This window comes from Panthera onca, chromosome D4, assembly GCF_046562875.1.
Source record: "Panthera onca isolate mPanOnc1 chromosome D4, mPanOnc1 haplotype 2, whole genome shotgun sequence".
Classification (NCBI taxonomy): Eukaryota; Metazoa; Chordata; class Mammalia; order Carnivora; family Felidae; genus Panthera; species Panthera onca.
Window position 1 is genome coordinate 86132737 of NC_138351.1, and position 27988 is coordinate 86160724.

General features: G+C 41.9%; 1 protein-coding gene across 3 annotated transcripts; it reads left to right on the forward strand.

The window, feature by feature from the left end:
- The first annotated feature begins 4499 nt into the window (after nt 1-4499).
- On the forward strand, nt 4500-27957 carry ZBTB43 (zinc finger and BTB domain containing 43). Of its 3 annotated transcripts, none has more exons than XM_060608628.2 (3): nt 4500-4597; nt 7924-8047; nt 22484-27957. In XM_060608628.2, exon 3 carries the CDS (start codon nt 22507-22509, stop codon nt 23908-23910), a length of 1404 nt encoding a protein of 467 aa, XP_060464611.1. In that variant the 5' UTR covers nt 4500-4597; nt 7924-8047; nt 22484-22506; the 3' UTR covers nt 23911-27957. The 3 variants fall into 3 exon arrangements, with proteins under 3 accessions (XP_060464611.1, XP_060464608.1, XP_060464612.1); XM_060608625.2 differs by having other exon boundaries at nt 4512-4628; XM_060608629.2 differs by lacking the exon at nt 7924-8047 and having other exon boundaries at nt 4512-4628.
- The last annotated feature ends 31 nt before the right edge of the window (nt 27958-27988 follow it).

Below are 27988 nucleotides of genomic sequence, written 5' to 3' on the forward strand. Positions count from 1 at the left end.
ACCCAGGCCGCAGTATACTCTTGGGACATAATCTTGTGGCAAAGGGAAGGAACGATGGTTCTTAAAGCTCTGCTCAGGAATGCACACATAACTTCCATTCAGGGGGCGCCTGGGTGGCTCAGTCAGTTGACGGTTGGACTCCTGATTTCGGCTCAGGTCATAATCTCAAGGTTGTGAGAACGAGCCTTGCTTCAGGCTCTATATTGACAGCACGGAGCCTGCTTAGGATTCTCTCTCTCCCTCTCTTTCTGCCCCTCCCCACTTGTGCTCTCTCTCTCTCTCTCAAAATAAATAAACATAAAAAAAAGAAAAAAACTTTCATTCCTGTTTCAGTCACAAAGCCTGAGTCCATGGGGTGGAAAATACAGGCCTCTTATGGGGACGGGCTATAAATTATTGAAAACAATAATGCAAGCCACCACACTATTTTTGGCAATGCTCTTTGCCTTAAGGTCTATTTTGTCCGAAGTTAATATAGCCAACAGATCCAGCACGGAATCTCTTCTACCATTCTTTTACTTCAAATTTTCCATCTTTGTATTTTAAACAGTATATAGCTTGATTTAAAAAAAAACTGGTGTTAGAATCTCTTTTAATTAGAAGGCTTAGGGTTTTTTTTAATGTATTTATTGCAATTACTGATACATTGGAATTTTTTCCACTTTATTTTGTGCTTTGTATGTTTTATGTTCTTTCATTTCTGCCTTTTTTACCTTCCTTCCTTTCTTGTTTGCCTTCTTTTTAAAATGTTTTTTTTTTTCGGGGTGCATGGGTGACTCAGCCGGTGAAGCATCCAACTTCAGGTCAGGATATGATCTCACAGTTTATGAGTTCGAGCTCTGAGTCAGGCTCTCTGCTCTCAGCACAGAGCCCGCTTCAGATCCTCTGTCCCCCTCTCTCACTGCCCCTTCCCCCCCTCCTTTCTCTCTCAAAAATAAACATTTAAAAAAATAATAAAATTTTTTTTCTTCTTCCGGTTTGGTCCATAACTCTATTTTTATTCTTTCAATGGTAAGCCCCCAATTTTAATGTTCATATTTAATTAAAAGTCTAATGTTAATCAGTATTTTTATGGACAGTGCACAGATTTCGATTAATTGAACCATTGACCACAATGCTTTGCTTTCCCTGTATGCAAACCCTTTGCGATGATCCTTCATACCTCCCTCCTACTATAACATTGAACTCAGTGATGTGCCTTGCTTTGGCCAATTAGATGTAAAAAGAGTTTTGAAAATGTGCTTGTGTATTTCCATTGCTCTCTTTTGTGTCCCTGCCATTGCCATGAGAACTTATCCTGTCAGCCTGGCTGGCGAGTGAGACACACAGAACAGAGTAAAGGCCCCCAGCCAAGACCATTCTAGATCAGCTGATCCCAGACATGTAAAAGCAAGTCCAACCAAGCTCAGCAGTGCTTCTTAATCCACCCCCAGCTGACACCAGATGTGTGAGCAGTAAACAAATATAGTTGTATCCCTCCCAGGTTTTGTGGCTGTTAGTTATGCAACAGACAACCAAGGCATGCTTCATAACACTCTTACACTTTATATACAATCATTCCATTATTTGTTTCGCCTTTTTGAACCCCACAAATTGTAAGTTGTACTTGTTTCTTGCCCTGATACTTGTTCATATTTACTCATGTTTGTGTCTTCTTTACTCACCAATCTTTTTTTTTTTAATTTTTTTTAACGTTTATTTATTTTTGAGAGAGGGAGAGACAGAGTGCAAACTGGGGAGGGGCAGAGAGAGAGAGACACAGAATCTGAAGCAGGCTCCAGGTTCCGAGCCATCAGCACAGAGCCCGACGTGGGGCTCTAACTCACGAGCCGTGAGATCATGACCTGAGCTGAAGTCGGACGCTCAACCGTCTGAGCCAGCCAGGCGCCCCATTTTGCTCACCAATCTTTATTGTTCCTCCGATTGCCTTCCTGGGATCATTTAATTTCTTCCTGAAATATATCTTCTAGAAGTTCCTTAAGTTCTGTTGGTAGAAACGCTTCGTTTTGTTGATCTGAATAGTGCTGTGCTTTCATCCCTGAGAGACTAAGTATACAATTCTAGGTAGACAATTATTTTCTCTCATCACATTAAGGCGATTATTTCATTAATGATATTATTTCATGCTCTTCTTATCATCACTGCTCCTGTTATTGTCATTGAACAATCAGGAGTTGGCATCACTGTCATTACATGGTAGATTATAGGACTTTCCTACTTCTAAAATCATTTCTTGTGCTGGCGTGTTCTGCAGTTTCAGCAGAATGGATCTCAGTTTTTACGTCTTTATCCTACTTGGGGATTCATTGCATTTCCTGAGGATTCTTAACTTTCATCAATTCTGGAACGTTCTCAATCATTATTTGACAATTGCCTTGCTCATACTCACATTATAATCACCTAACAGAAGTGATAAGCTTATGATGGACGTTCTCACTCTTTTCCATTTCTTTATCTCTCTGGGATGCCTTTTGGGTTGTTTTCTTCAAATCTCTCTTTCAGTTCACAAACTTCTCTTCAGCTGTATCTAATTTGGTGCTTAACCCTTCCAACGAGCTATACATTTAAAACAGATCTGCCTTTGGGACGCATGGCTGGCTCAGTCAGTAGAGTATGTGAGTTTGAGCCCCATGTTGGGTGCAGGGATAACTTAAAAAAATAAAATATTAAAACAAACAACCCCCCCCCCCCCAAACAAGATCTTCCTCTGTACTGGACTTCTCTGCTTATTTCCTTATGGGTTTTGTGGTCATTGATTATGAGTTCATATTCATTTGGAAGACTACCTGGCCTCTTTGGGTTGATAGTGAGTTCTTCCAGAGAGGTCAGGTGTTTGTTTCAGCCAAATACCATAGGTACTATCAACACAGGCCCATTTTAAACTAAAGCGTCCAGCCTGTGGGCTTTTGGACCATGCAAACATTGTGGCCATGTGATGGCCATTTGAGTAAAACGCACTACCTCTCCATCCAGAGCCAAGGCAGAGAGACAACTTTCCTTGTTGCCTATCGCAGCAGGGCAGATTTTCTTTCCTTCAGTTTATCCTTCCCTTAAAGAGATATTCCTTCTTGGGTCCCAACCTGATGTTCCAATTTGGCTCTCATCTTGCCTGGACCCATAGATGTCCCTACGGCTTGTAGCAGCATCATTGTTTACCTACCTCCAGAGACGGTTTTCAAAATATTCATCAGTATAGCACACATGCTAACCCATCAGAACCGATGCAGACTATGTCTGTTCAAAGTTTCTAATAATTTTTTAAAGTTTATTTCTTTGAGAGAGAGAGAGAGAGAGAGAGAGCACACGTGAGCAGGGGAGGGTCAGAGAAAGAGGGAAAGAGAATCCCAAGCAGGCTCCACACTGTCAGCGCAGAGATCAACGTGGGGCTCAATCCCACCAACCATGAGATCACAACCGGAGCAGAAATCAAGAGCCAGATGCTTAAGAGACTGAGCCACCCAGGGGCCCCATCCGTACAAAACTTCTGAACATCAACTCTAACTTCCTAGGCTTGTGTTTCTGCTTCTCCCTAGCCTCAGATGATTTTCCTGACTTTTTCACAAGCTTATCTATGTTTTGAAAAGGGTGCTTTTCAATATTTCTCTTAGTTTTTTAATATAAATTGTAGCTGCTCTATTTGAAGAGTCTACTACATTGCTAAAAATAAAGTCTAAGTAAGAAATGCATTAGGCTCATAAAACAGAACATCCAGAGTTAAGTTATGACTGTAGCTTAATGTCATATGAGACCTAGGCTCTTTCCATCTTTTCACTTTGCCAGCCTTAGCATTTGCTTTTTACATCATAGGCACATGATTGGGACTGAACTTCCAACCTTAAGATCTGCTAAGAGACAGGAAGAAAATAAAAGTGGCAAAGCACTTAAGGGGCATACTTAACTAAAAGTCCTAGTGGATTTTGTTTAAAAAAAAAAAAAAAAAAGTACTACGTGCCAGAAGCTGGTCACATGACTATGGCTAGTTTAACCACTGGGTAATAATGAGAATGAGATTACCATTAATAGTTTGGACTGATTATGAGTCATTCCTTCTAGCAGGGGTGAAGATCTACCTCCCAGAGATCAAAAGATTTCCTCTGGTACCTGAACAAAATGAGCCTTTTTCCTGAGGGTTGGGGAGGGTACCCACCTCAGCGCCTGCCACACAGAGGGAACTGTTCCATTCGTTGTAGATTTACTGAGCATCCACTACGTGACAAAGGCATTGTGGAGGCAAAAAAGATTTGATACGATCTCTGCTAGGTAACATGAGAGAGAGAAAGTTTGTAAAGGGTTTAGGACTTGGAATCAGCTTCCTAATTCACAGTAGTGGCCTCACTCATCGTCCGTAAAGCAGATTAACCTGCTCCCGGTTACACTGCGCAGTCGCTGGCTAAAAGGGCGCCCTCTCCTGACGCCCCGCCCCAAAAGCGAGTCCCGCATGCGCACACCGCCTTCTCTCTGACGCACCCCCGGAAGCACTGGCAGTCCCGGGGGCGGAACCGGGAAGCATTTCCGGGGGCGGGAGGCGCAGGCTGAGTCGGTCGCGGCGGCGACGGCTTGAACGGGCCTGAAGCCGGTGGCGGAAAGTGTCCCGCGGGTGGGTTATGCGAGTGCGGAGCCCTTAGCAGGTACTGCGAAGTTGAGACAGCAGGTAGCGAAGGGGAGGGGGGAGGCCAGAGAGGTTTAAGGGCTTCTCTGCAGGACCCGGCGCGCGCGCCCCCGGCCGGCAGGCCCATTCCGCCGACCGGGATGCTTTAGCCGCGCTCGGGCGGTTGGAGTCCCGGAGCCCCGGGCCGCCTCCAGCCAGTCCGGTGCGCTGACCGCGACACCAAGGCCCCCGAGGCAGCGTCTCGCCCAAGGTCACCCCGCGGTGGCGGACCTTGGCGGGCCAGAGCGCTTGGAGATCCCGCTCGGGTTCGTCCGCTGGCCTTTCGGGGGCGCCGTGTGGGTGCGGCGCGGCGGCCTCGGGTTCGAGCCAAAGCCAGGAGAAAGGTTGTGCCCAGACTTTGCTAGTATCTGTCTCTGTTTACTTCTAAGTAGTGTTTCCCCTCGCTTGCGGTCTCTGTCACCTGTTGTCACCTGCCCTTTTTGCATCTCAACTGGGCCCCTGTCAACTTTGTGTTTCTTTCCAGTTTGTCTCTCTCGAGCCCGTCTCTATCTGGACCCTGTCTTTATTTCTGCCTCCACCTTGCTTATGTGGTTTTTCACCCTGTGTTTCCCTCTCAGCCCTTCCTCTCATTCATGGCCTGCCCGTCAGCTCTGCTCTTTGGCCGTCCGTGTTGGTGCCAGTTTTGTGTCTTTCTCTCTTGTTTGTTGCCTCTCCTAACTGGGTTTGTCTGGGCGGGGCAGGGCAGGCCTGCCCGGACCTCTGAGCCATGCAAGGTGACTCATGACCCTGTGAAGCTTCTTGCCCTGGTGACATTCTCAGTGACTAGACTGCAGTCTGGCCTCAACTCTGACAGGTGTCGCCCAACCTAAGTGTCCGGTGCAGAAGCAGGCAGACCAGAGACCATCTCAGGGCCAGCGTACCTTGATAAATCCTTGCCTTTTCCTACCCATGGCATTTTAGGCCTGCACAGCTCCTGAATTCCCTTCGATCCCTCCACGTACCCCAGGATGGCCTCCACAGCTCCCAGGAGCCTCCTCTTTGAATTACAGCTGCTTAACTAGGCCTGTCTACAGGCTAAGGAAGGGTCCGTCTGAGATCTTGTGTCCCTGGGGGCTCATGGAACAGTAGCAGGATTTCTAGGAGAGCTGTATGCTTAGTGCAGAAATTGTGTCCGTATGTACAGTTAGATTATAAGAAACCTAATAATTTGGTTCATTCTTTGCTTTACTAAGGTACTCCCTGGAGAAATAAGCCAGACCCAGAAGAACAAATACTGTATGAGTCCACTTATACTTTGTCCAAAATAGGCAAATTCATAGAGGCAGACAGAAGGTAGAATGCAGTTTACCAGGAGCTGGTAGAGGAGGGAATGGAGAGTTATTGTTTAAGGGATACAGAGGTTTAGTTTGGGATGATGAAAAGGTTCTGGAAATGGATAGTGGTCATGGTTGCGCACAACATCGTGAATGTGTTTAATTCTACTAATTGGACACTTTAAAATAGCAAATTTTATACTAAGTATATTTCATCACAGTACAGGGAGGAAAAAACCCTTGCTCATTGGAGAAGCTCGGTACTAGCCAGCTCTTTGAAAATGTGCTTTTAAAAATTTATTTTGTAGCTCTTAGGAACATTAAGTTGTTTGTTGATGCCTGCTCTTGTCAGAGCTAATGTCTTTAGAAAAGGACTTCGGTCAAAATAATTCAGTTAAAATCTTCCCTCAAGTTTTTTACTTGAGGCAGATTACCACTCTAGCTCTCCTCCCTCCATAATCCTCGGATTCAGTGCAGGAATCTGCATAAATAGGGAATTTCAGGAAGACTTTACTTTTCACATGAAGAAAACCGTTAGGGTTGGAAAAACAGCCCTGTTATGATAACACAAAATTATGTGTCATTTCCTGTGTCTTTTCTGATGGGGGGGGGGGGGGGCTTTGTATTATGTTCTTATTTAAGCTATTTTGTCTGCTATGGTAGTTTATCAGGCTTTCTTGTGAGATGTAGCAGCTGAATTACTACTGTATAGAATCCTAGGATACCATGGATTAAGGAGAAAACACCGCCAATTAAGCTATGGCATGTGCTTTTGTAATCACTTAGGCTTATGAAAATTCTTTTTGAAAACATTTTTAGACTTAGACATTTTTACATGATACCATTCTAATGCCTAAATTTTAAAAAATAAGTGAAATAAATTGGTGAAAGTGTTAAACTTTTAACATTCATACTCTTGAATACTTGTAAGTTCAGAGATGGGTCCATACTTTCCCACAGTGTCCTTTGTGCCATCAGAAACATTGATGAGGGTCTCAGGCAGTGACAAGTATTAAAATTTCCACTTGACCATCACATCCTGATTGCAGAAATTTTGAAATATGCCTCTTAAAATCCATTGAATGTGCTGTGTATTATTTTCATGAACTTTTCCTTTTTACTTTATCTACACTTATGGTTGGAAAGATTTTTGTCTTATTTGCAACATGTCGAGAAGACTTTCCTTTTTTATTTTGTTTTGTTTTGTTTTGTTGGTATGTAGCTAATCATTATCCTAAAACCCAGTGCTGTGTCTGCCTTCTGTTTTTCTCGATTTGAGCTTCTTACCCCAGTGCTAATGAATATGAGAGTGCATTTAAAACCATTTCCTTGGCTATATTATAACGTAATGGCAGGATGACCGATAAGTGGGGTTTGTGGTTAGAACAATACCTTCTCTTTTGAATCTCAGAGAGTTTGCTACAATGGAGTATTTGCTTTTGGCTTTTTTTTTTTTAAGTAAAACATTCAGCTGTGTCTTAAAATTAAAGGGAGACAAGATTCAAAGTCCATAAAGTAGGTAGCTTATTTTTAAAAAATCCTAAAATAGATTTTAAGTTCTTTGGCTAAAGTGTTCCAATTAGGAGAACCTATAGGGGTGCTGATTGGCAATGGTCTGAAGACTGAAAACACTTTTCCAAAGGATATTTTAATTTTGTAAAATTACATAGACACTGATCCATGTTGGTTTTCTATTTTTAACCAAAGTACCATGGTAATGTAAGACGGTTATTAAAACTGGGTGAGAGATTTAGGGGTGTACAGAACTCTCGGCATTTATGTAACTTTTCTGTAAATCTAAAATTATTTCAAAATTAAGTCCATTTTAAGTACAAGGCAGAAGCTAAGATAGTACAGACTAGAAGTTAATATAACCCAAGATACCAGTTTTCTTTCTGCTGCTCAGAAATAAGTACTACACATGTAGTATTTATTAGCAAGGCACATGTATATGCTGAATGTCATCTCTTTTACATTTTCAACGTGATTTTTTTCTTTCAGAAGTCAGTGTGATTCTAATTTGAAGCAAAACTGAGAAATGGGTTCCTCTTCCTCATTCATCCATACTGCTTTGTGATGGCCATGGCATAAGGGGCTTTTTTCCAGGATAACACCTTTGCATTAGGTAGGTAAGCTATAAACTTACTAAAAATACAGGTTTTTAAAATTATTTACTAAAATGGTTTATTTTTCAGCAAAAATGAAGACGTATTTGTATTTAATTGTTCTAGACCATAGGTTCTCATACTTCTGAGCAGGAACTGTTGCACATTTTAAGGCCAGTCCCTGCTCTACATTGTACCAGTACAGCATCTCACTTCAGAGAAACTTCTCAGGGACTTTTTTTTTTAACTTAGAACAATATTAGATTTAAATTAAACTTTAAAAAAATTTTTTTTAATGTTTGTCTATTTTTGAGGAAAAGAGAGACAGAATGCAAGCGGGGGAGGGGCAGAGAGAGAGGGAGGCACAGAATCCAAAGCAGGCTCCACTCTTTGGAAACAGAGCCCGATGCATTGCTCAAACCCACGAAATCCAAGATCATGACGCAGGCCGAAGTCTGATGCTTAACCGACTGAGCCACCCAGGCACCCCTAAATTAAACTTTAAATTTGAATTCTGACCTACCACTTTTGAGATATATAACCTTGGGCAAGTCTTTTAACCTTCCAGAGTTTCGTTTACTCATCTTTTTTTTTTTTTTTTTTTAAGATTTAATTTCTTAAATTTTTTTATTTTGAGAGAGTGAACTTGTGCATGAGTCAGTTGGGGAGGGGCAGAGAGAGAGAGAGAGAGAGACAGAATCCCAAACAGGCTCCATGCTGTCAGCACAGAGCCCGACACAAGGCTTGCTCCCACGAACCATGAGATCATGACCTGAGCCAAATTAAGAGCTAGATGCTTAACCTGACTGAGCCACCCAGACACTCCTGAGATTTATTTTATTTTTTCATTTTATTTATTAGAGAGAGAGAGAGAGAGAGAGCATGAGAAGGGAAGGGCCCAGAGAGAGAATCCCAAGCAGGCTCCACGCTCAGCTCAGAGCCCAGGGTGGGGCTCGATCCCGTGACCTCAGGATCACAGTCTGAGCCTGAGCCAAAATCAAGAGTTGGATGCTCAACTAACTGAGCCATCTAGGCACCCCAAGATTTGATTTTTTTTTTTTTTTAACTAATCTCTACACCCAGCACGGGGTTCAAACTCATGAACCTGAGATCAAGAATCACATGCTCTTCCAGCTGAGCCAGCCAGGTGCCCCTAGTTCACTCATCTTTAAAATAAGTGTAATGATTCAGGAGTATCGCAGTTGCAAGACCCAGGTTTACATAGCTTGCCCTTTGAACTGCAAAGCATCTGGCTAATATAAAGAAAGAACTTTGGTAGGCATGGGGTTTTGGTATTTTTGTGTATTTGTGCCAATCTTTAGGTTTACTGAAGTAGTATTTACTGTGTTTAAACGTGCTCTCTACAGTAAGTATGCAAATTACCTTTATGGTCTAATTAAGAAATCTTTGGAGGGCTTTAAGACCAATGGGTCTGCTTCCCTATTGTTATCTGTGTTTTAAGATATGTAATTGTGTTTAAATAATGCGTAAAATTTGATATGCTGTTCTTTAGTTGTATAAGAAATACATTAAACTCATCAAAATTGAAAGAGATCGTGGAGGTCATCTAGAGTTTGGTGATTTCTTCAATATTTTCCCATTGTCTTCTGCTTTTAAAAAAGCCTGCGTGGCTCAGTTGGTTAAGCATCCGACTTTGGCTCAGGTCAAAGATCTCACAGTTTGCGAGTTCAAGCCCAGCGTCAGGCTCAGTGCTGACAGCTCGGAGCCTGGAGCCTGCTTCTGATTCTGTGTCTCCCTCGCTCTCTGCCCCTCCCCCACTTGCACTCTGTCTCCCTGTCTCTCTCAAAAATAAATGAACATTAAAAAAAAAAAAAAAAAAAAAAGCCAGAGAGCATCCATGAACTATGGAGGGAATGAACTGAGATAGGTGTGTATGTTTTAGAACTGTTACTATTAGTTTAAAAAAAAAAACAAAACAAAACACTGTGTGTAAGATGACAAATAAAATTGCAGTACCTTATTAAGTCTGAGGATGGTGAATAATTTGCTCTGGGGTTTAGGAGTGCATCATATGTTATAGACGATTTCAGTTGTTTATTTGTGAAAGTAGTATTCACCTTTACTTTCCACACTATCATCACAGGTTATATTAGGCCTGAGCAAGTGTTTTGAATTTAATTCCAACTTCACCACTTACTAGTTAAGCAAGTAGTTTAGCCTCTTTGTCTGTATCCTATTCTTTTTTTTTAATGTTTATTTTTGAGAGAGTGCATGCGCGTGCAAGAGAGGGGCAGAGAGAGAGGGGAACAGGATCTGAAGCAGGCTCTGCGCTGACAGCAGAGAGCCCGATGTGGGGCTTGAACTCACAAACTGTGAGGTCATGATCTGAGCCATAGTTGGATCTGAGCTTAACCTACTGAGACACCCAGGCACCCTGTGTCTATTTCCTATTCGGTACAGTAAGATAAAAACTACCTATCCAGTGGATCGTTATGAGGATTGATGAGATAGAATACATACAGTCCTTTTGCACAGACTCTGGTACAAAGCACACATTTAATAAATAGTAGATGCTGTTATTATTCCTACTAATTACAACATTTTCCTAGTTATCCAATTTGGAAACTTCAGAGTCGGTATAGGTAACTAGTTTACCTTGCATTACTTTATTTCTTAAACAGCTTTACTGAAACATGATTCACGTACAATTAAAAGTTTTTTAGTAGGGGCACCTGGGTGGATCAGTCTGTTGAGCGTACGACTTCTGCTCAGGTCATGATCTTGTGGTTTGTGGGTTCGAGCCTTGCATTGGGCTTTGTGCTGTCCATGCAGAGCCTGCTTCAGATCCTCTGTCTCCCTCCCTCTCTGCCCATTCCCCACTCTCTCCCTCTCTCAAAAATAAATGAACGTCAAAAAAAAGTTTTTTAGTGCATTCAGTGGGTTGTATAAACCCATTCTAAAATTAGATTGTGGGACAATCTAATTTTAGAATTTTCATCCTCTCTCCCCCACCTCAAAAAAAAAACAAAAACAAAAAACACACAATTAGCAGTGATTCTCCTTTCCTTTCCCTGTAGTTTCTGGCAGCCACTGATTTACTTTTTGTCTATAAATCTTTCTGTTGTGGACATTTAATGGAATCATACAAGATGTGGGCTTTTGTATCTAACTTCTTTCACCTGGTATAGTGTTTTAAGGTTCAGCCATGTTATCACATTTGTCAGTACGTCATTCTTTTTTATTGCCAAAAGAATGGCATAGTACAATAATATATGCATAGTACATAATAAAATGGAGTAATATTTCACTGTATGGATATACCACCTTCTATTTATTCAGTCATCAGAGGAGGACATTTGGGTCGTTTCCATTTTTTGGCCATTATGAGTAATGCTGTTATGGACATTCGCGTGTAAGTAAGTTTTTGTGGATATCGTATGTTTTCAACGCTCTTGTGTATATACCTAGTAGAATTGTTGGGTTACGTGGTAACTTTATGGTTAACTTTTTGAGGACCTACCTCAAAAGTAGCCACACCATTTTATATTCCCACCAGCAATGTATAATGATTTTAATCCTTCCATATCGACATCAACACTTGTTTTTGTGTCTTATATATCATGGCTGTCCAAATGGGTAATATCTCATCGTAGTTTGAATTTGCGTTTCCCTAGTGAATAATGATATTGAGCATTTTTTTGTGTGCTTATTTGTATATCTTCTTTGGAGAAATGTTCATTCAAATCCTTTGCCCATTTTTCAGTTGAGTTGTCTATTATTAAATTTAAGAGTTCTTTATGTATTCTGGATATGGGTCATTTAACAGTGATGTATGATTGCATATTTCTTCTCCCATGTTGGAGGTTAACTTTTCACTCTCTTGACGGTATAATTTGTGCCTTGCACTAGCTTTGAATCTTCCTGCCTACCAATTCAGTCAGTCCTACTGATTCTACCTCTCTGTTTTCCATACTCACTGTTACTTTCATTGCCTCAAACCTGGTTTCTTTGCTGAAATCTTATAATTAAGCCTGTACTTCAGACTCACTCCCGCTTTTAAGTGCATCAGCAGATTGTCTTTCCAGAACACATTTCACAACATATCACTGAGAAGTTTCCAGTGCTTCCCGGGGCCCACATGTAAATAGCAGATTCCAGGGGTTCCTGGGTGGCTCAGTCGGGTAGCTCTTGATTTCAGCTCAGGTCATGATCTCATGGTTCATGGGATCGAGCCCCTAGTCAGGCTCTGTGCTGACAATGCAGAGCCTGCTTGGGATTCTCTCCCTACCCCTCCTCTACTCATGTTCTCTCTCTTAAACATTTAAAAAATAAACTGTGCTCTTAAGGGACACCTGTCTTAGTAGAGCATGTGACTCTTCATTTCAAGGTCCTAAGTTCAAGCCCCACGTTGGGCATAGGTCTTAACTTTAATAAAAAAAGAAAAAAAAGAAGAAGAAGAAGAAAGAAAGAAAACCTGGGTGGCTCAGTTAAGTGTCCACCTCTTGATTTTGACTCAGGTCATGATTGTGGGATTGAGCCCCACATGGGTCTCTGATGCAGAGCCTGCTTGGGATTCTCTCTCTCTCTCTCTCTCTCTCTCTCTCTCTCTCTCTCTCTCTCCTCTCTCCCTCTCCCTCTCCCTCTCCCTCCCTCCCTCCCTCCCTCCCTCCCTCTCTCTCCTCCCCTCCCTCTCCCTTCCTCTCCCTCTCCCTTCCTCTCCCTCTCCCTTCCTCTCCCTCTCCCTTCCTCTCCCTCTCCCTTCCTCTCCCTCTCCCTCCCTCTCTCTCCCTCCCCCCCCTCCCTCTCCCTCCCCCCGCCCCCTCCCTCCCCCTCCCCCCTCCCCTCCCCCTCCCCCTCCCCCTTCCCTTCCCCCTCCTTCCCCCTCCCCCTCCCCTCCCCCTCCCTCCCCCTCCCCTCCCCCTCCCTCCCCCTCCCTCCCCCTCCCTCCCCCTCCCCCTCCCTCCCCCTCCCTCCCCCTCCCTCCCCCTCCCCCTCCCTCTCCCTCCCTCTCCCTCTCCCTCTCCCTCTCCCTCTCCCTCTCCCTCTCCCTCTCCCTCTCCCTCTCCCTCTCCCTCTCCCTCTCTCCCCCCTCCCCCTCCCCCTCCCCCTCCCTCCTTCCCTCCCCCTCCCCCTCCCTCCCTCTCCCTCTCCCTCTCCCTCTCCCTCTCCCTCTCCCTCTCTCCCCCTCTCCCTCCCTCCCCCCCTCAAACATTAAAAAAAAAAAAAACTGAAACAATACCCTCAAAACTGTTCTTTGTTTATCCCTTGCTATTTTCTTTTTTGTTACTGTAGAATGTATTTACAGATCCCATGTACTTACAGAATAAAACTAACCAGGTTTTTAATTCTTTAGAGGGAAACATTCTGTTTGGGTCTGAAAAATTTCCCTGTGTGGGTGGATTGTTTGGGGGTCTTTTTCCCCCCCAATTTTTTTTTAATGTTTATTTATTTTTGAAAGAGAGGGGGCACGAGCAGGGGAGGGGTGGAGAGAGAGGGAGCACAGAATTGAAGCAGACTCCAGGCTCCAGCTGTCAGTGCAGAGCCCGATGTGGGGCTCGAACGTGCGAACCACGAGATCATGACCTGAGCTGAAGTCAGAAGTCAGATGCTTCACCGACGAAACCACCCAAGTGCCCTTTGGGGGTCTTTTACCGTAAACCTGAATGCTGTTAGAATCAACTCTTAGCTCTTTAGCTGACACCAGGGGTTAACTTGAGTTGAATGGCTGGGGCCAGAGGCTAGGTCTTACTCTTAGGACAGCTTGAGCTCTGTGTACTTTCTTCTGTGTTCGTGAAATTGTGATACCAGGGACCTACTTTAGTTTCTTTGGCCCAGCTGGCAAATGATGGGCCAGTGTCTTTGCCGGTTACTAACTGAACTCCACCCTCTTGTGCCAAGTTTTTAAAAACTTTCTGCTGAGGCATTATACAAACATTGGTATTCCAGTACAACCACCTCTTAATGTTGCTAATCTGCAGGACCTGTCCCATAGTCCACCCTGGGATTTGAGCCACAGCCAGACCGTCCAAGTGAACAGGTGGTAGTGTTCTTCTCTCAAGATTGCTACTATTATACCAGGATTGCCTGGGGAACTAGGTGGAGTTGCAGAGGTAATGTCTCTTTCCAGTCTGGTCCCGTCTCCACTATGTCCTTAATTAAGGTTTACCAGATAGCTCTGGTCCCTAGTTTCCAGGACTCAGGCCAATTTTTTTCATTTTCCTTAGATTAGTTTGGTTAGGATGTGGTAGATGAGAAGAATTATATACTGCTCTCAAGTCTTCCTCTTACCCTGGTGATACTAAACTTTATTGTGAAAGGATATGTAATTGTAGGCTATACCAGGTCCCCTCCTCTGAATTTCTCTTGGGTTTCTAGTTCTCGTGTGGTGCTTCTGTCATGCTTTGCCTTGAATAGCAGGGCTGTATGCATGTTTTTCATTCCCCCCTACCAGATTATAAACTCTGGACGGTGAGATTCCTTGATCATCTTAGAAACCCACCCCCCCAATAATGTGCATATAGTGCTCTATGTCGGTTTACTTATTTATATGTTCATTTTAGTGAGTTAATTACTTCTGTGAAAGTCGTTAAAAATTGAAACAGCACCTGTACTATCAATACAGATCACAGCTACCACAACTGCCTGTGAGTTTGTAAATATGGCTTATATGGCAGGAAAATCTGAAGGAGAGTTTCAGTCTTTGCACGTTAGTAAAATCAGGGAATATATAGAAATGCCGCACCTGCCCAAAGTTAAGGGCAGAGATCAGATACTTTTTTCTTTTTTTTTTTTAAATAATCTCTACACCCAACATGTGGCTTGAATTCACAACCTGACATCAAGAGTCGCATGCTCCACCAACTGGGCCAGCCAGGCACCCCAGAGGTCAGATACTTTTAAATTATAAGGACCATTACCACCTTGACATAGTTGAAAGTAAAGTTACATGACATTTTCCCCAAGTTTTGTTTTTAATGTGTGGTAAAAAAATATATCACTAAATTTACCATTTTAACCATTTTCAAGTGTACAATTCAGTGGCATTAATTACACTCACAATGTTATACAAATGGCAACACTTTCTAATCCCCCAGTTTTTTCATCACAAAACAGAAACTCTACCTATTAAGTAATAACTCCCATTCCTAACTCCCCTGAATCCATGGTAACCTCCAATCTGCTTTTGTCTCTGAATTTGCCTGTTCTAGATATTTCACAGAAGTGGAGTTATACAACACGTGTCCTTTTCTGTCTGGCTTATTTGAGTTAATGTTTCTCATGATTTAACACAGTGTTGCCAGGTTTATGTTGTAGCGTGTATGAGAAATTCATTACTTTTTGTGTTCTGTATTGTCTTTTAGGTATCATTGATTTGTTATAATGTTCAGGTTCTCTAGATTTTAAGTCTGGTTTTTCTATCCATTACTGAAAATGAGGAATTGGAGTCATAACCTGTTGTTGTAGATTGGTCTGTTTCTTCAGTTTTGTCCATTTTTGCTTCATATATTTTGCTCCATATAGATTTCTTAGTGAATATATGTGTATGGTTCTATCTTCTTGATAGAGTGAACCTTTTATGAATCTATTAATGTCTTTCTTTGTTCTTGTAACCTTTTTGACTTAAAATCTATTTTGTCTGGGGGCACCTGCGGGGCTCAGTTGGTTAAATGTCTGACTTCAGCTCAGGTCATGATATCACGGGTTCATGAGTTCGAGCCCCACATCGTGCTCGCTGCTGTTAGCTCGTAGCTGCTTCAGATTCTGTCTCCCTCTCTCTCTCTCTCTCTCTCTCTCTCTCTCTGCCCCTCCTCTCATTCAAGCGCACGCACGTGTGCTCGCTCGCTTTCTCTCTCTCTCTCTCAAGATGAGTAAACATTAAAAAAAAGTCTATTTTGTCTGATAATAATACAGCCACTCCATCTCTCTTGGTTACTCTTTGCATGGAATATCTTTTCTATCATTTTACTTGTGTGTTATATGTTGTCTCTCATAGAAAAGATATAAATAAACCATGTTTTTTAATCCATTCTGCTAGTCTCCACCTTTTAATTGGAGAGTTTAATCCATTTACATTTAAGTACTGGTGAGAAAGGATTTACTTCTACCATTTAGCTGTTTTCTGTATACCTTGTATGTTTTTTGTTTCTCAATTTCTCCATTACTACCTTTTAAAAACATTTATTAAAAAAATAAAGCATTTATTCTTTTCTGGCATGCCATTTTGATTCCTTTCATTCCTTTTCATGTATATTATTATTTTCTTAGTAGTTACATTGAGATTTACAATTAATCTCTTAAACTGTTCCTTACACCTCCATCCCTTTCCCTTCATTTTGTTATTGTCATGGATTACATCTTCATACATTGCCTATTTATGTTGATTTATAAGTATTGTTTTATGGATTTGCATTTTCAAGCATACAGGAAAAAAGTTATAAGACAAAATAATAACAGCTTTTATGTTTATGTTGTTAACCTTTATCATTGGTCTTTATTCCTTCATATGCCATTGAATTACTCCCTAGTATTCTTTTTTTTTTTTAATATTCATTTATTATTTTTGAGAGACAAAAAGAGACAGTGCAAGCAGGGGAGGAACAGAGAAAGAGGGAAACACAGAGCACTTGAAGCAGGCTCCAGGCTGTGAGGCGTCAGCACAGAGCCCGATGCAGGGCCCGAACCCACGGAGATCATGACCTGAGTGAGCTCAAGTCGGATGCTTAACCGACTGAGCCACCCAGGCGCCCTTACCTAGTATTCTTTTATCTCATCTTGAAGGATCCCTTTTTATCATTTCTTGTAGAAAAGTTCTGGTAATGAATGGGGCACCTGGGTGGCTCAGTCGGTTGAGCATCCGACTTCGGCTCAGGTCATGATCTTGCAGTTTGTGAGTTCGAGCTCCACGTCGGGCTCTGTGCTAACAGCTCGAAGCCTGGAGCCTGCTTCAGAATTCTGTGTCTTCTCCATCTCTCAGCCCCTCCCCTGCTCATGCTCTGTGTCTCTCTGTCTCTCAATAATCAATAAACATAAAAAAAGAAAAGTTCTGGTAATGAATACCCTTACCTTTTGTTTATCTGGGAGTGTCTTAATTTCTCCTTCATTCAAGAAAAGGTAGTTTTGCCAGATACAGAATTATCGGTTGACAGTTTTTTCTTCTAGCATTTTAAATATGCCATACTACTACTTTCTGACCTGTATGTTTTTTTTTTAAGGTGTGAATCTTAATTGAAGATGTCTTTCATGTGATGAGGCATTTCCTTCTTACTGCGTTCAGCTCCCTTGTCTTTGACTTTCTACTTACTATTTAACTTACAATGTGTCTAATGTGGATCTCTTTCGTTTTATCCTGCTTGGAGTTTGTTGAGCTTCCTGGATGTATAGGTTTCTCTTTTATCCAGTTTGGGAAGTTTTCTACCAGTATTTCTTTTAATACCTTTTCTACTCTTTGAGACTCCCATGGTGTGCATTTGGTACATTTAATGATGTCCCACAGTTACCTCACACAGTGTTCATTTCTCTTCATTTTTCTCACCACTCCTCTGACTCAATAATTTCAATTGCCTTGTCTTTGAGTTTGGTGACTTTTTTTTCTTCTGCCTATTTTAAATCTGCCATTGAACTCCTCTTGCGGACTTTTTACTTCAACTTGTATTGGTTTCCTGTGTCTTTCAAACAAAACACCACAGACTAGGTGGCTTAAATAACAGGATTTTTTTTTTTTTTTCTCACAATTCTAGAGGCTAGAAGAGCAAGATCATGGTGTCTGTAGATTTGGTTTATCCTGAGGCCTTTCTCCTCAGCTTGCAGATGGCCACCTTTTCACTGTGTCTTCACATTGTGTACCCCCTAGATGCTGCTGTGTGTCCAAATTTAATTTCTTACAAGAATACTAGTCAGATTGGATTAGGGCCCACCCTAGTAACTCTATTTTAATGACCTCTTTAAAGGCCTCATATACAAATACTGTCACATTCTAGGGTTTTGAGGGGCGGTTAGGGCTTCAGCTATTCTTCTCAGCTCCAGAATTTCTGTTTGGTTCCTTTTTATAATTTCTATCTCTTTACTGACATTATTCTCCCGATTTCCTTTAGTTTTTGTCCATAGCGGGGTTTTTCGTGTGTGCGTGCGCGCACGCGTGTGTTTTAAGCAATTTGAGCATATGTAAGATAATTGATTTACTTTAGTATGACTAGTAATTCCAATGTCGAGAATCCCCCAAGTATAGTTTCTAATATTCTTTTCCTTGTGAATGCATCTCTTTATACTTTGTAATTTTTGGTTGAGAACTAGAACATTTTAAGTATTCAAATATGGTAACTCTTGAAATTAGATCCTTCCCATCCTATGGGATTTCTTTTGTTACTTGTTGAGGGCTGCAGTTGTCGGTTTGCATGACAGTTTTTCCAAGCTATTTTTGCCAAGTCTGTATCCCTTGTTGCATGTGGTCACTGAAGTTTCTGTTGTTTTATCTGTGTGGTCAGCCTGTGACCTGACAGACTTCCTTAAATACTTTGACCCAGGCTCGGGGGTGGGAGGGAGGGGGAGCATGTTTGTCTTTTGAAATCTTATGATCAAAAAAAAAAAAACAAAACAAAACAATTATGCTCAGTGCTGCTGGGGAAGCCACTGCTGCCTGAGAGGGCCAGAACAAAGCTGCATGGATCCACCATACTGGCCAGAATGTAAATGCCCCAGTTTTTGGAGGACATATTCCTTGTTGTCCTCCTTGCCATGAGCCAGCCACTCTAGGATTGGGTCGGGGGTGGGGAGTGGGGGTTATAGCTGGTTTGTGCGGGCAGCACTGCTAGTGAGGTTCAGCAGCCTCTCTCTTCAGCAGGCATTGCCTTGGTTGCTACAAGTGTCTAATCAGATTCCAGACTTCTCAAATAGTTGATTCTGATCCTTCAGCAGCTTACTGGTTGTTTTGATGGTGGGACTGATCCCAAGAGCTTCCTACTCCACCATTTTCTCTGTTATCACTTATGACATTTATTTTTATAGAGTTGTTTTTAAAAGTGTTGTTCTCAGTCATTTAACGTTCCACAACATTATTTGAAATCTTGATGAGAAGATTAATATTCAATAATAGTGTTGGAAAATAGGCTAGACATTTTGGAGGGAAAAGGGCTGGATTCCAACCTTACTCCTTATGCCAAAACAAACTCTTTGTGTATTAAACATTTAAAAGCTTTAAAAAAAAAAAAAAAATGCTACCAGGGAGGGGCACCTGGCTGGGTAGCTCAGTCAAGTGTCCAATTCTTGATTTTGGTTCGGGTTATGATCTCATATTTTGTGAGTCAAGCCCCGCATCAGGCCTGCTTGGGATTCTCTGTCTCTCTCCTTCTCTCTGTCTGCCCCTCCCCTGCTCTTGCTCCCTCAAAATAAATTAATTACTTTAAAAAAAAAAAAAAAAAGTGGTACCGGGGAAAAAAACTAAATCTTTTTATTTATTTAAAATAATCTTGGAGTTGGGGATGCCTTTCTATGTCTAACACAAAACCCTAGAGCCATAAAAGCAAAGACTGGGTAATTTATATAAATTTCAAAGTTAATTTCTTACATTTATAAAAAACTAAAAATCAATAAGATGAATTGCCCAATTTATTTGAACAAAGACTATAACTGATAATTTATAGGAAAAACACATGACCAGTAAACATGAATAAAGAATATCGTTCTCATTCATAATTAAATAAATGTTGATCTAAATAATAATGAATCATGGATTATTTACTTAGGAGGCTTGCAAACTTTTTTTTTCTTGTTTGATAACGTCCAGAATTGTTAAGGGTGTGGAGTGTTATTTACTGTTGATAGGAGTGTGACTTGGTGCAACCTTTCTGGAAAGTAGCTTTGTAATACACATCAAAATGTCAAATGCACAGTCCTTTGACCCAGCAATTCCGCTGATAGAATTTACCCTATAGATGTTTCCAAAGATACGCCAAGATAGTTATGCACAGTATAATTACATTGTGTATTTATCATAGCATTCCTCATAATTTCAAAAGCCTAGACAATTGAAATTCTATAAGAGAGCTGCTTAAATTATGGTAAGTCCATATAATAGGAACTATATAGTCATTAAACAGCATTGAGTTCTTTTTGTGCTAATGAGAAAGTGAGAGAGAGAGCACAAGCTCCAGATGGCAGAGAGACGAGGACAGAGGATCCTAAGCAGGCTCTGCACTGACAGCGAGCTGGATGTAGGGCTCAAACTCATGAACCGCAAGATCATGACCTGAGCCAAAGTCGGACACTCAACTGACTGAGCCACCCAGGTGCCCCTATTTTTGTTTTAAATTACTATGAAATGTTTTAAGAGGTATAAACCATAAATTAATACTTATTTCTAAAAACACCATCTTACCTCTTAAAATTATTATGGACTTATCTGGTATTTTGTTATCTTCCTAGAAGAGGGAGAATGATGTTATAGGAAAAATAGGATAGGCTTTGAAGTGATGAAGACCTAGAATCACAGCCCAATCTCATAAAAATTAGCTCTGGGGTGCCTGGGTGGCTCAGTCGGTTAAGCGTCAGACTTCGGCTCAGGTCATGCATGATCTCACGGTCCATGAGTTTGAGCCCCGAGTCCAGCTCTGTGCTGACAGCTCAGAGCCTGGAGCCTGCTTCAGATTCTGTGTCTACCTCTCTCTGACCTTCCCCTGTTCATGCTCTGTCTCTCTCTGTCTCAAAAATAAATAAACATAGGGGCGCCTGGGTGGCGCAGTCGGTTAAGCGTCCGACTTCAGCCAGGTCACGATCTCGCGGTCTGTGAGTTCGAGCCCCGCGTCAGGCTCTGGGCTGATGGCTCGGAGCCTGGAGCCTGTTTCCGATTCTGTGTCTCCCTCTCTCTCTGCCCCTCCCCCGTTCATGCTCTGTCTCTCTCTGTCCCAAAAATAAAATAAATAAAAACGTTGAAAAAAAAAAAAAATTTAAAAAAAATAAAAAAAAAATAAAAAAAAAAAATAAATAAACATTAAAAAAAAAAATTAAATAAATAAATAAATAAATAAACATTAATAAAAATTTGCTCTTATTTTAACCTTGGTAAAGTTACTTGAACCTGAGTTACTTGAACCTGAGTTACTGAACCTGAGAATATTGATCTCTATATTTGCAGTCATTATAAAGTGGAAAAAGGGAGTACAGTCCCTGCTATACAGTACCTACTCAAGAAACATTAGTTTCTTTTCTTGGTCTTTCTCCCTATCTCTCAAAGATGACTTTCAATCTTTGGGTTTTTGGGGTTTTTTAAATGTTTTTTATTTATTTTTGAGAGAAGACAAGTGGGGGAGGGGCAAAGAAAGGGGGGCAGAGGATCTGAAGCATGGTCTGCGCTGACAGCAGTGAGCCCAATGTGGGGCTTGAACTCACGAACTGTGAGATCATGACCTTAGTCGAAGTCGGACGCCCATCCGACTGAGCCACCCAGTGCCCCTGGGTTTTGGTTTTGGTTTTGGTTTTGGTTTGGTTTTAATCTCATACTTAGAAAACCTGGCATTTAGCAATGTTTGGATATAGTTTTAGAGCCAGATGATGGATAGTGCCAATAAATCTCTTGGGTTTACTGGTTTATTTTAATTTACTGTGGAATTATGGGGCATGAGTAGGTGTCTAACAGAGTTTATCTTGTGGATTGCTGCTGTTAGCTTCTCTAATGCTTGACTACCCCACTAAATATATTTACAGTAACAACACAGGCAATCCTTTATTCTTTGTTATAACTTTATCTTCGGATTGAGGTCATTCAGTAACGGGGACAATATTTAGTATGCTCTTTGGTCTGTAAACAATTTGGAAACCATCGGATAGAAGGAATACCTTGCCTTACTTACCGCTTCATTCTGCTTCACGTCAGAATCTCCTAAAAGGGCTAAAATTCTGCTGGCAACTAAAGAAAGTCACATTGTTTGGGACTTCAGTGAGTTTGCACCTGTGGTGCTGAAGGACCAAAGGCAAGATTGTTCTGACCACTTCAGCTCCCTTTCCCCTCACTCCTGCACTGGATTTTAGGCTAATGGTCTCCTTTCAGTTCCTTGCACTGGCTGAGTTCATTCTAGTCTCAGAAACTTTACATAAGTCTTTCCTTCTTCCAACAATTCCATCCTCACTTCCTCACCCCACCTTGGCAAATGTGGATTAAATTGGAGGTCTCTTAAAAATTCTGCTTGCACAGGCATCATGTTTGTCTTGACTAGAAATATGTACTTTGTTTTATTTAGGAGATTTGTACAGCTTACAAAGCACATCTCTGAATTCTATTCTCATTCATAGACATAGGCAAAATCAAGAGTTAATACCAGGAAGAGTAGCGGGTCGTTCCTGGCACCCCGCACCTGCAGGCTTTGCTCTGGGGGATGAATGCTCCACCCACTAATGCCCACAAGCAAGGGGACTCTATGGAACTGTGGAACTTGTCTTAGTTTTCTTAGTGATCAATAAGCGTCTCTTTGGGCTGGAATTAGCACTCGTTTTTCTTTCTCTTGTAGCACTGAACAAGATTTGTGATGAAATGGAGCCTGGAACAAACTCTTTTCGAGTAGAATTTCCTGATTTTTCCAGCACCATTCTGCAGAAACTGAACCAGCAGCGCCAGCAAGGACAATTATGTGATGTCTCCATTGTTGTCCAAGGCCACATTTTCCGGGCACACAAAGCTGTTCTTGCTGCCAGTTCACCCTACTTCTGTGACCAGGTACTCCTGAAAAATAGCAGGAGGATTGTTTTACCTGATGTGATGAACCCAAGAGTGTTTGAGAACATTCTCCTATCTAGTTATACGGGACGTCTAGTCATGCCTGCTCCAGAAATTGTTAGTTACTTAACAGCAGCAAGCTTCCTCCAGATGTGGCATGTGGTAGACAAATGCACTGAGGTTTTAGAGGGAAACCCTACGGTTCTTTGTCAGAAGCTAAACCATGGCAGTGACCACCAGTCTCCTAGCAGCAGTAATTATAATGGCCTGGTCGAGAGCTTTGAGCTGGGCTCTGGGGGCCACGCTGATTTCCCCAAAGCCCAAGAACTGAGGGACGGAGAGAATGAAGAGGAGAGCACCAAAGACGAGCTGTCATCTCAACTCACTGAGCACGAATACCTTCCCAGCAACTCGTCCACAGAGCATGACCGGCTGAGCACGGAAATGGCGAGCCAGGACGGGGAGGAGGGGGCCAGCGACAGCGCCGAGTTCCACTACACCCGGCCCATGTATAGCAAGCCCAGCATAATGGCGCACAAGCGCTGGATCCACGTGAAGCCCGAGCGCTTTGACCAGGCATGTGAGGGCATGGATGTGCACGCGCCCTACGATGAGCACCAGGTCACTGAGTCTGTCAACACCATGCAGACGGAGCACTCGGTCCAGCCTTCGGGAGTGGAGGAAGACTTTCACATCGGGGAGAAAAAAGTAGAAGCGGAGTTTGACGAACAGGCCGATGAAAGCAATTATGATGAGCAGGTGGATTTCTACGGCTCTTCCATGGAAGAGTTTTCTGGAGAGAGGTCAGACGGTAATCTCATCGGGCACAGACAGGAGGCTGCCCTGGCATCGGGCTACAGTGAGAATATTGAAATGGTAACAGGGATTAAAGAAGAAGCTTCCCATTTAGGATTCTCAGCCACCGACAAGCTGTATCCTTGTCAGTGTGGGAAGAGTTTCACTCACAAGAGTCAGAGAGATCGACACATGAGCATGCACCTCGGTCTTCGGCCTTATGGCTGTGGTGTCTGTGGTAAGAAATTCAAAATGAAGCATCATCTCGTGGGGCACATGAAAATTCATACGGGCATAAAGCCCTATGAGTGTAATATCTGCGCAAAGAGATTTATGTGGAGGGACAGTTTCCACAGGCATGTGACTTCTTGTACCAAGTCCTACGAAGCTGCAAAGGCTGAGCAGAATACGACTGAGGCTAACTAAAAATAGGATCTGGCCCTTGAGTGGCAGGCACAAAAATAAACTATGGTAATTATGCAAATCTGGGCACAGATGATGCGTGCTGCTTGCTATTATGAGAGAAGCTTAAAAAAAAATGGGAGATATTTCTGAAAGACCAGCTCTAAGTAGGCCAATTTAAAAATCTAATTCCTCAAATTTGTATGTTCCTGTCCAGGCCTGGAGTGGGTAATGGGGATAAGTTAACCCACTTCCCAGCTGGCAAGGTAAATCTTCAGGCCCGTTGTGATTGAGGCAGGTGGACTTGGTGATACAGACATCTGCACTTGGAACTGGACTCCAGCCCACCAGTTCTGTTTCAGGTGGCAGCACATTTTGATCGCTCGTTACAAGGTCACGTTGGCATTTTACTTAGCTCTCACTATAGATACTTAGGTAATGTGGGTTTGTTTTAGTAGCTGCTTCACTGAATGAAAGGCTACTTCTGTAAAAGCTAACAGACAATGTGATTCCTAGGATGCGAAATTGATTAACAGAGCTCTCTTGTCTGGTTTTATTCTTTCTAGAGGGTATTTTAATGAAAAACGATGGAGACGCTAAAAGGGTGACATTCTAAGTAGGAAACAAATAACTTATGGTACAAGCTTCAGTTTCTGTAAGACGCCACTGTCACGATGTGTTTCAGACTCTTGATAAGGCAAAAAAGTTTTGTATTTTAGTACTAACGTTTAGTTTGGACAATTGTATCTAATTGTAATTCTCTAGGGTGCCAGAGATAGGTATTTCTAATTGGTTTGCTGTCCCAAATCCTGTGTAATTATAGCATCCACACAGTGGGATCTGCTCTGTGGCTAGTAGGCGTCTAGCCTGCTTTGACCCTGACCATGGTACCATACTGGCTGCTCCAGCCATTTCTCTCTTAGGTTATGATGCTTCCTGAAGAGTTCAGTCCATGACCACAGTTGGTGGGAGGGAGCCAAGAGTCACTGCTGAGAGTTACCTGTGAGCGTAGGGAGTTTATGGAGTGCTCCAGTGAAACTCCCCAACTGTCAGCGAGAGTTGCTGAGTATCAGAATGTTGAGTGGCAGGAAAAACAACTGCCCAAGAAAAGAGGAGTCTTGAAGATACACTGGTAGGGGAGGTAGTCCCAGAGGGGTACATAGAGCTAATGCTGCCAGTTCTTTAGGAGTGCTGGAGTGTGTTTTAAAAGGGGGAAAGAGGGAGTCCTAATTTTAGAAAGTAGTCTACAGATTCATGCTCCCGGATTCTAGATAAAGCTGCATAAATTTCCAAGTCCACACAGCTGTATGTACCAAAAGACATCGAGAAAAGCAGCTATTCTTGAGACCTTTTCTGCAGCTCAGTCAGATGTTTTAGGTTAAAAAGGAAGCATATATTCAGGATGCTTTTAAGCTGTGTAATATACCTGAAGTTCTCACCAGGGTAGGACAGGGTGCTACTATTATGTCAACTTTTCCATAAATTACTGGTCTTTTACTTCCAAGTGGAAACTTTTTTTCCCTTAAAATAAAAAATAACTTTTCCTGGATTTGAGGTGAAATTTTTTTTCAGAAGTTTGGCTTTGCTCTAATGCGATAGAGATTGCTGGCAATGGCCTCTGGTCCTTAAGCTCCAACCACGAAGGAAGGCATTTACTTGTTGAACAGTATGTGGAAAGGGGAAAGAAAGTACTTATTTACCAGTCAATTCTTGTAATCAACATTACAAAACAGGGATCTATTCATTAACACTGTATCATTCTCGATATATAAAAAGCACTTTGTATTTAAAACTTTATTATAAATATATATATATATATTGATTTTTTTAATCTAGAAACTAGATATTACCTCTTGGTTGTTTGCCACATTAATATTCTCTTGGTGTTGAAGCTTCACCGGTTAACAGTCCTTTCTCTGCATACATGACAGATGTGTATAGAGGAGACTGTACAATCAAAGTTCAATTTTTCCTTCTCATTTTTTCATGTTAGAAGCCAATGGATTTTAGGTATGATCCTGGCCATTGTGTGTGAGGAGAAATTGTTTTATTATTCCTACTAATTTCAGTACTAAGGCATTGAAGCCGTTTAGTTCTGCCAAAAGCCCATCACCCTCTCCCATGGTATTAACCAATCATTTTCTGCCTGTTTGGAAGGTTTGATGTGCTGTTTCCCATTAAAGATTGTATTCAAATGAGCATTGGGACGTTTTGGGAGAAGAGTCTGAGAGATAGAATAAAAACGTTCTAGAAAAGTCATGGTTCTTCAGTTATGCTGAAATTAGCACGGCACCTTTGTTATGAGTAATGATGAAGAATTCTTGTTTAGCCAGGAGTGGTGGGCAGCCCTTGGGTGGTAGTTTTGCAAGTAGTCAGTTGTGCCGGGACTTATTTAATGTGTTGTGAAGAAAGGTGTCCTTTATTGAAATCCTTATATGTACATCAACTAAGTATAGAATTTAAAGTGTAAGTTCCTCACACCTGCTGTTTTAAGTTTTTTATGGTAGTTGGGGTTTCCTTTAAAATTAGGGTTGCTAATCGGGTCAGCCAGACCCTGTGAGATGGTTGGGCATCGGAAATGCTGGCCATGTTCAGAGAGGCGGGGAAAAGAGATTGCCTTAGTTTGGATAGTGAAAGTGAATTTTTATAAACTTTGCTTTTTAGGATTAGGAGATCATACTGTATTACTACCTTTTTTCTCCTGCCCACTCTGGGTTGGATAGTCTCTCTCCTTAGCCTCAGTACAGCTTTAGAAAATCTTTATCCTTCCAAATGAGTTTGGATAGTTGTGGGTAACATTTTCCAAACAGTCTTTCAGGGATCGTGTTAATGGCCTACAATGTACCAAGGTATTTGTCCCCTACTTTGAGTCTTAACTGTGGTTCTTCTCCAGTCCCAGCGGGAAAGGGCTTCAAGGCACCACCAGTGGTATCTAATATTAGTATTTATACCATGCCTTTAATTTTAGGTGTACACATTACAACAATCCACTTGGTAAAGTAGGGATCACCGTCTAAGGAAGGACTGCGGTAGCCTTCCCTCAAGTGTTGAGGGTTACCCCCAGGCGCTCCTGGGCCCCGGCCTGTTGATTCTCATTTCTAGATCTCACCTTCCTCTAATCCCTTCTTTATGCCACTGCTTTCAAAGAGTCTGCCCAAAAGGGTCTTCTCCATTCTCATGGTCATCTGCTGAACGAAACTGACCCTATGTTGACTTCTAGCTGTTTAGGAAAGCTGCTTGGTCTCAGTGGCCCCTTCCTGCAGAGGCACGCACATCCCCAAGCTGCTGGGGAAGTGATGTGGGGGGCAGAGCAAAAGCAGCCCAGTCGTGTTTGCCCTGGAGCGGGGCGGGTGGGTGGGGGGGGGAGGATTGGCCACAGCCCTCTGGGTGGGTGGAGAGGACTCCGCCACACCAAATCCAGGGGTCTGTGTTTGTAAAGGTCTCTGATAATTTAGGAATGCTGGAAAACAAGCAACATACTTACCCCCTTCCCCAGCCCCCATCTGTGCCACACTAATTTTGTGATTTAATTGCTTTCATGGGTGACTAACTTTGTTCAGTAAAACCAGGGTTTGTTTGGGTTTTTTCTTTGCTACTTACATATTTAAAGGTACATGTTTCTTGTTTCTTATTTCAAATCTCTACTGATAGTGCCCAATGGGAAGATGCTGGAACACATTTTGCAAATGTGACATTTTTTTTTTGTTTGTTTGTTTTTGTTTTAGTGTTGCTTGAAGCCTGTGTCATAATGTCAGTTGCTGCTGCCTTCTTTCCTTTTATGAGGTTCCCAATGTTTCTTCCAGAAAATTACTTTATTTATGCAAGTCAGGTGACTCTTAGACCACAAAACCATTTGATGATAAACAGATTATCATTAGGTGCATATCTTATTGATATTTTGTGAAATGTTATGCCTGTGTTGCAAAAGTTGAATAGTTTTGTCTTTATATATTGCTGTCTTCAGTGTACAGCATGGTTTTACTTAATTGAATGTTACTGTTTAATATTTTCTTCTTATAGAAGAGACCATGCCCTTTTGTATGACATGTTTTAATAAATGTTATCCGTCAACTTTGTAAAAGTTTTGTTTTTCACTCTGGTT